This window comes from Scardinius erythrophthalmus (assembly GCF_964197995.2).
Source record: "Scardinius erythrophthalmus genome assembly, chromosome: 12".
NCBI classification, from domain to species: domain Eukaryota; kingdom Metazoa; phylum Chordata; class Actinopteri; order Cypriniformes; family Leuciscidae; genus Scardinius; species Scardinius erythrophthalmus.
The window spans coordinates 17,488,195-17,497,685 of NC_138232.1; the positions used below are offsets into that span (position 1 = coordinate 17,488,195).

General features: G+C 37.7%; 1 protein-coding gene across 1 annotated transcript; it reads left to right on the plus strand.

The window, feature by feature from the left end:
- Positions 1-412: 412 nt before the first annotated feature.
- cldn33b (claudin 33b) lies at positions 413-1,399 on the plus strand. The gene has a single exon (XM_081381034.1). It carries the CDS (start codon positions 564-566, stop codon positions 1,227-1,229), a length of 666 nt encoding a protein of 221 aa, XP_081237160.1. The 5' UTR covers positions 413-563; the 3' UTR covers positions 1,230-1,399.
- The last annotated feature ends 8,092 nt before the right edge of the window (positions 1,400-9,491 follow it).

Sequence of the window (9,491 nt, forward strand, 5' to 3'; positions counted from 1 at the left end):
CCTCATGGCAACCCCCTACGGCAAAGTGCTGTTGCCGATAGCAGGGAAATCAAATGAAAAGATACAAACAAAATCTAATGGGGTAGTAAAATCAAAACAGTTTGTCCCTTAAAAATGACAACAATCCAGATTTTAATGGCATCCTGTCTAGAGTTTAATGGCATCCCGTGTGGCCTTTGGTCTCCTACTGCCAGATTGGGGTCTGAATAAAGAGATCTCTCCTTCCCTCCCTCTCTCTCTCTCTCTCCTCTCTCTCCTCTCTCTCTCTCTCTCTCTCTCTCTCTCGCTGAAAAGGATCCAAGAGGGCAGGGCCTAAAGTTTGAGTGCCCTCTCTCCCCATGTGTACACCTCCTCTACCTCCTGTGCTCAGATGATGAGTGCCTCTTACTGAAGACTGACGGACTGTGAAGAACCTGCCAGCAGAACTGTACAATATCAGGATCCAAGGTGCTTTTGTTCTTCTCACACTCTTCATCCCTCTCTCATTTCTCTCACCGAGAAGAGGTTCTTGAGGTTCCGAAGGCCGTTGGACCCCGAGAGGGACACGGTAGTCAGAGGTAACCATGACAAACCCTTGCAATGTGGCTATGGAAATTCTAGGGATGCTGATCGGGATGGGGGGCTGGTTTTGTTCCCTGGCGGCCACCATTATGCCTCAGTGGATGTCACTTTCTACTGAGCTTTTTTCCTTGGAGAGCCACGAACAAGGGCTTTGGGAGTCGTGCGTGTTCCACGAGGTGATTGGCACGGAGTGCCGCCCCTATGACACTCTCCTAGGCCTCGATCACATGTGGATGGTGGCCCGTGTTCTGATATGCCTGTCGGATGCCACATGTCTTCTCGGACTTCTCCTCGCCATCCCTGCCATGAGTCAGATCAATTGCTGCAAGAGCGAGGAGGGGCGACGGACCAAGCGAGGTTTGAAGATCACGGCTGCTGTGTTTTTATGCATGGCCGGAATGTTGGTGCTAGCTCCCGTTTCCTACGTCGCTCATGAAGTTGTCATGAAGTTCTTCGATGAGAGCACACCTCACGTGTTGCCCCGTTCAGAGTTTGGGGACGCGCTGTTCATCGGCTGGGCCGCAGCACTTCTCGACATTGTGGCAGGGATCCTGTTATTTACGTCTTGCACCGACTCAAGACACAGTGAAGCAAATCTGGTGTATCACCATCAAAGGCAGGAGATCAGAACTGTCAATGGTTCGAGAAAACGGACTGAGTATGTTTGAGATGATCCTCACTGTCCTGAAATGACTGTTAATGTTGATGGGACAGGAAAAAAACTTTTATACAGAAAAAAAAAAACGTTTGAATTGATCTTTAAATGTTGTTTTTTTTCCCTCTGGAAAATGTTTAAGTTTAATGTATAGATCAATCAAACCAATGAAACAGGTAAATATTACGTTGCGTATCTAAGTATACTGTTTAATTATGTCTTATCAGTGAAGTATTAATATTAAAAGGTTGCCAATATGTTTTCAGTTTAATAGAGATAGTGATTGGAAAAAAAAGTGCCAATAATAAAAAAATTCTTCCCATTTTTTGGAAATTTATTCACAAATATTGTCTTAGATTATTTTAAAAGTATGTCCTCAACCTATTTGTTTAGTTTCAACATTATGCATCTAGTAACGATAACACTTTGGTTCTTATTTCTGCTTGCATATGTACACGGTACATGTAGTACTTAATGTCACTTGCAAGTGATTTGTTTGGAGATCAAGTGAACATACCCTGGACACCAGCTGGTGCTAATCTCAAATATTGTCTGCTTTAGTAAGAAATACATAAGATTCTGATTGAACTCATATGTATATATATATGTGTATATATGTATATATGTATATGTGTGTATATATGTATATATATGTATATATATGTATAATATTGCTAGTTTAGAGTAGGCTTTGAGTTATGAATGAAAATATTTAAAAAAAAAAAACTTAAAATTGCCCCTTTTTCTCCCCTAGATTACATTTCTAAATAAATAAATAAGAATAAACAGCAATTGTTTTGGTCTTGAGCATTAGTTTCTAAGCAAGAGTATACAAAAAATATAAATGGAACAAAATTAGATTGGGTGTTCTGGTGTGTTCAGTCAGGTGAGCTAATGGCAGTAAATGCCTGCTTGAGTGTAATTGTCTGTGATGGTCTCTCTATCAGAATGGAGACTAAGCTGTGTTTAATGAAGGCTCTAATGAGCAGCATGTCCTCTTGAGGAATGCATGCAAACAGTGCCACCTCCTCCTCCTCTCCATCATTACTCTGATTTGAGCAGGTTAGGAGGAGACAGGGAGCTCCTTTCCACTGAATACTGCAACAGGTACGGCTCCACCCCGGAGAGAGCTTCAACCAAATAATCACATTTTTTAATGGAAATGTCCCCATCTGATGATACTTCATACTACAAGGGGTCAGTGATTTGAGAAATCATTGATTTATTACAAGGTACATAAATCCAAGCACAAACACAGGAAAAATGTTTCATTAAATATGTGACTTATTGCTTTAGACATAATAGAAATAATATGGTATATGGACAAAAAGTTCTCAGACGTGAAGGCGCCACATAGATTGTGCCCTCAACTTCCTCTGATGGATATTGATAGTGAAAATTAAAATGGGCGGTATGTTTACACTTAGACGTTTAGCTATTAACGCTCATTTCCAGCTTCTGGTCGGGAGGGGACCTACCCTGGGCTCCCAGAAAGGGGAAATGGTGCGTCTTCGACTCATTAGGAACAATGTCCTATGCAGTTCACTGCAAACAATTGAGAGCGAAAGACGCTGATAAACACATGAAACTAAATTGTAAACATCTGAATATTGTGGGATAAACACCATTCACAAACAAAGTATTTGTTTATATATTTGTATATTATGTGATTTCATCATTTTCCTTTTAACATCTCTTTCTTTAGAGAACAATAAGCTAAACGAAAACAAATGTGCTTGCAGGAAATGCCATCCAAGCAATGTCCGATTCTTTCAGTGATAAGTAACCACGTCACTCATTAAATAAATAAACATTTTTAAAAATACATCAGCATCATAAATCTTCTGTTAGTTATTTTTCCATTTATTTCTACAAGAGGATTTTTTTTTTGTGAAGTTGTCGAAACTGTTAAAATCATATTTTTATCTTTTTCAGTTAAAACCAATCAATCAATCAATCAATCAACAAATTAATCAAAAAATTCTAAACACCTTGTAATGTCATTCTAGGCTTGGAATTTTCTTTAAAATACTACATAAAAGTAGCCTGGCTCATTGAGACGTGGTCTGGGAACCACATGTTCATTTTCTCATATTTGAGGCGTGGTTTACGAATGCCCAGAGCCGTTTATTGGGCCCTACGAATGTCTATCAAATGCGCCTGTACGTAGCTCATAGCCAGTCGTTTCAATTATACCAGATGACGTATGTAGAGTGACAGAAATTCGACGAGGAAGAAGACGAAATAAACTTGCGTTCTAAACTACTTAGAACACTATCTAAGGCTGCATCGAAAGGTAACTTCGCGTCTGCTGCCATGTTGGATCCATAGATATAAACAAACTGCTTCGGTGTGTCGCATAGACGTCGTCATCGTCTTGCTGCTCCCTCCCCGTTCTGTGATTGGTTCCCTTTTTGAGGGGAAAATCTGGTCCGTGGTATCCAGGCTGCCTAGCAGCGTGAATAAAATCGCGCTGCGCGCAAGGCAGCATAAGGAAACCCAGGCTAACATAAAAGTGCAAAAAACAAAAACAAATCACCCTATCAAACTGGAAAAAGAACCAATTTCAAACAACACTTGTGTCAATCACCTGCACTGGTCAGTAAACATATTGCTATCAATATACATTCATGAACATCTTAACTTAGAGCACCAGCTCAGATAACCTGCTTTTTGTGCAAGCATACTGCATGAAAAGAAAATGTGAAGCAGGTTTAGTATACAGACTTGTAATGAATGTCCTCAAGTAAAATTATACCATCAAGTCCTTAATTATTGGTGTTACTCAACTGAGTTTATACCCTTTACTTAGTTGCTTAGCTATGCAAAACTGCAGATCAGAGCAGCAGAGGGTGAGATGACCTCTGTAGATGAGATACAAGCTGCAGCTCAAGGCCAGATACGACAAAGAAATTACAAGATGAAAGTCTGAAAACGCCAATGGTTTCTCACAGGTGGAAAAAAGAAAAAACACTCTGCACCAGCAGTGCTGATCCCGCAACACACCCAGTGTGATCACATGCACACCCACAATCACATAACACCCTGCAGTACACACCCACAATACAACAAAAACCGCATATTAATTTACCCTCCCCACCACAGCAACACAGAAATCATACTAATTATGTTTATTATGATAAACTGGTTAAGAGGCCTTTAGAAAGGTTTAAGACAGACAGACAGACACAATTGATGCCCACAAGCTAAATGGTGTTTCATCCGAAGCAAGGCCAGTGCCTACTCAAAAACTTGGTTTAGAAAATAATTCATATTACAAAATTACAGGTAAAGTTACAGCGGGAATCCGTGTCTCTCTTGCCTCCCCTGAGCCCATTGATTTTTGAGTCAGGTGAGAGGAGGCCACGCCTCCATCGCGCTATGATTGGATATAATTGGTTTATGCAATAAATCCCGCCTCTTGTTTTCGTGAGCACTTGCGACTTGGTCTGAATGAACAAAATGATGCTGTTAATGGGAAGACTAATTAAAAAGTAAGTAAACATCTGTAACATTTCCCATACAAAAATGTAATATATGGCCATATATGTACTTATATTTTAAATAGCATGACATATATCTATACATATATTTGACTTATCTGAGAACACAATATATGCCTGCAACATATATGAACATTTATGTGTCCAAACATGTGAAGAAAATATTTGAGTTCATCCATATATGATACCATATATCTTACAGTATAGTATTGGTTTCTCGCATATTGGACAACATTAAGTATAAATATGTGACATACATTGTTTTCCACATGTTTAATAAATGTATGTAAACATGCATGTGGTACTGATGCATTTTTAAAGCTGTGGCATATGGTTATGCTACTTTGTGGATGTATTTGTCAAATATGACAAAGAAAACACTACATTATTGTATTGAAAATACTATATTTGGTATTCACACTGTTAGGGGTTAACAGTTTAGGACCCAAGGACCAGATGTTTGAAAGAAGACCCGGAGTCAGAATTATAAAAAATTGAAGAAAAGTTTTACTGAAAATAGTTTGCAGTTTCATCAGCAGAAGTCAGCTTCAAGACTCACACAGGAGTTCGTAGGCCGCCCCACTTACAGTTACAAAGATCACAGCAGTTATACCATTTACAAGGTCTAAGCTACGTCATTGCTTACAGGCTGAATGATTCTGATTTGCTAAGAAATTGATAAACATAGTAATTTTCCACACATATACAGATAGACAGAAGCATATCTCCATAGATTATGCCGCTGACACTCGGACCCTGAAGTTAGGCACGTCATGACCTTCCAGGTCGCAGATTTGGGTTGCTGGGTGCCAGCATGTCTCGAACAACAACTCAGTCAATCTCCAACAATGCCAGTGGTTCCTTAACCTGGAAGCAAGAAGACTAACACACACACCGACACACATCTTTTCCAAGGTTGGATTTGGCCAGGCTCTAACTATAAACAGGAGTCTCGTCTCAAAACATCAAGATAAGTTCTTTCTCTCAGGATAGGACACTTTATTCTAAATGGAAAGTATATGCTTTAAATGACAAATGGTCCCTTAAACTATAGACTTTAATGACCCCTATGTGTTTTAACACATTTAAGACCTTTCTCAAACACAAAACAATTCCCTATTTAATTCCTGGAAGCAATGGGCAAGCAATGTAAATAGTAAATAGGCAAGCAATGTTACTACATTCAAATATCAAATACAGACATTAAAGAATACATGAAAAGAACATTTCAGTAATCACACTGGTAACTTCTATAACAAAGTAAAATCTCCAGAGAAGTCATTCAACTCATGTGATATTTAGATTGAAAAATATTGATTAATACCTTGATTATAATCACTCATCACATACATTGAAGCAGCAGTGGATTCCAATCCACTCCCTTCAGTCCCCCGTTTTAGACCAATGTGGGGTCCTAAACACCACATCTGGTCTTTCCATAAAGGCTGCTTCAAAATGTTTGGTTTCTGACCCATGCTCCTCTATTAGGGTCAATTTGTTTTTGTTTTTTTTAAAACAGACAATATATTTTTACTTCAAGGACTTAACATGAATATAATATCCCACATAGCACATATATATAATTGATCTCCAGAACCTTTGGACATAGCTGTCTTTACATGTCTTACATAGCTGTTATTCATCTTGCCGAATTTGGTATTATCATCCACTAACTGATACAAAACAAGTACATATTTATTCTCTGGAAGCCGGGCTAAATAAGCAAGCACTGTTGCTGTATTCCTAGCATGGGCTAGACACGCAGTCACTACTCAGATCCTAAATACAGACATGGTCTATAATCATAAATACCAGGATATGTTCATAAAACTATAATTTCCAATTCCTTTTATAATAAACTAAGAAAGATAGTTAATCCATTATTTTCACTACCCCCATTATAGACCCTTTAGGTTCAAAACACAATGGTTGTCAAACTGAAAATAAACGACAAAATAAAAACCTAATAATAATAAATAATAATTAAGACCCATAATAATCCATCTAAGTACTTTAAGTTTCTACTGAATTCATCCTTCAGTTTACAGTCACAGCATGTAACATCTTGTACTTTTTTTTTCAAAAATAGAAATAAAATAAAACAAACTCACATCATAATTTCAATCATTATTTTACCACTAAAATATAGAATTGTTCCCCATTCTGCTTAATAAAACTTTTGTTCATCTCTTATTGTTTTATCATGTTAATACCTGTTAATCATACTCAATGCCTTATTACTTTTTATCTGAAACTCACTTTTCATACCATTTCAACTTAATTTGACTGAACAGGCGTTCATAAATAGTTCCATAAATTCTATCAGAAATTTTAATTTCATAACATACATTTTTCTACTATATTTCTTCTCATCTTTCTCTATTTCCATACATGCCTCATCTAGCCAGTACATTATTGTTTTCATTATAACTACTTCTCACAATATTCCTCTATCAAATGGTTAGTCTGAAAATCCAAAAAATATTATCAGTATTGTCTCAGTCTCGCTTATATTTACTGTTTTTCACAAACCAAAATATTATGTTATTCGAATCTCAACCCTTAAGTCGAACAGACAGCCATATAGCTGCTTTCTCCTTCAACCTTTTATTACATACATTGTAGTTCACGCAGACATTTAATGTTATACATCCATTTAATGGATTAAGAAATAAAACTTTTTTTTTTTAGAAGTTATATCCACTCCTCCTCTGTTCGCCCACCGGCCTTTCATAAAAATGAGGGATCCCTCTCTGGATAATTTGGATAGTGACTTTGCCAATGTGTCACTTCGTCTCTCTGCCATCAAGTCTTAATTTTACGTTTACCATTATGATCCCACATAGGTGTCTCATTTAAATTTAGACCCTCTGTTGAATTTAGACAAGAGTTTTTACCCCATAATGGATGACAATCTTCAACTTCACAATTCCAATTTACATAAATAATAATCCAGAGAGTAATTCAGATCAACATCAGAAATGACAAAAGTAGTCATAATTACCAATAGCAGACAGAGCTGGAAAACCAATCCAATTAAAGCTCGTCCAATGTTCTGTATCGTCTTTTCATCAGACTGACTCAGAATTATCAGCTTCTTTAAAGTTTGTCGTTTCACTTAACCCATCTGTAATGATAAAACACTCATTGCAGAGGTTAATGACAAAATATTCACAAAATCAGGAAATAATAGTACCACAAACTAACACATACAAGACATGAAGTGCAGTCACCATCACACGCACTCATTCTAGACACACACATATGTTAAATGCTAATTTTCAATGTTCACTTTTTATATTAACTCTAAAAATATTTACTTCACATTTTTCTTTCGATTTTACCTAATTTTACATAGTCTCTTTGCCAGTTTCAAAGCAACTCTGTTCATTACTCACTTGATTTTAGAAAAGTCAGCTGGGTTGTTTTGGTTCATTATCATTATTTTGCTTCAGCTTGCTTTAGCAGGCCGATAACAGAAAGACAGACAGAGTACCGTCCCTGCCTCCATTCAGAGTCTCTTTCACTATACACAAATAATCTTTTCAGCAGCCCCCTAAGACTGTAACTTAGACAAAATGTAATAATAAATTAATTTTAATAACCTTTGACCATTCACCTTTGTTATCCAGGCTTTTTCTTGAATCTACAAAAGCTGTCTTCATCTTTAGCCACCACCATGTCTAATGACCTTCAGGAGTTACAACTATCTTATTGACATATTAGTTCAAAATCAACACTATCTCTGCATTTTCCTTGCCAACCAACAATACAACCAGCATCACGTTCCTGATATAAATTAAGTTTTGTTACTGTCTCCACAACAAATAATGACAATCACCTCACGGTCTCAGCTGACTCTTGAAGGCCCATTCCCATCAGCTCTTTATCTATAATCTTCATCAGGGTGTTGTCCCCTGGCATGGTTGCAAACACTTGTCATAATGAAAAACAAGCCATACAATGAATGCGGTTTCTTGCAAGTGGTATATAGAGGAACTCACATTTTCTGGGTCAGACTGCTGTAACTCCTTACAGCTCATCTCCCCTCTCAATGTTCTGCTGATGCTGCTGGCCTCACAGTCACCGCTCAACTCTAATACCTTTCTCACATAAAACACCTCCCTTCAGGAGATGGCCAGTGTCGGCGTGACCCCCTGCCTTAGGTTGACCTCTGGCCAAAGGTTCTTACCCGTCTTTGAGTAGTCACTTCGTGCACACTGGTAACCGCTCTTTCCCATCACAAAATCAGTTTTCTTCAATAGACTCAGTTGTTTTCTGGAGCTTAGGGAAGGCACTTCAAGAGTCACCAGAGCACTCTGGGCTGCCTAATAATGTTAACACAGGGAGACAGGTTACTAACAGCAGTATTTTATCACTAAAATCTTTTAAACATCTTCAAATCAGCAAAATCGCAATACTGAGCTTATACTCTGTGAATTTAGATCAACCGTCCATTCAGTGTACATCCACGTCTGTAGCCGGAGCCATCAGCCCATTTCATGGTGGAGACTAAAATGAGACAAAGAAGTTACTGGCCCTGAATTAAACTACTCAAAAACATCACTTCTATAATATTGTTTAAGACTTCTTGAAAGTCATTTAGTTTTACTTTTAAAACCTTTACAAATTTCCCTTTAAATGTATGAAATCTGAACTGCCTGTGGCATGATTTCTTTTAACATCTCCATGTCTATGGTTTTCCAACTGAAACACTGTGCTTCACTATAAATAGCTTATTATCACTTAAGACACAGGCTCAGATAACAGCT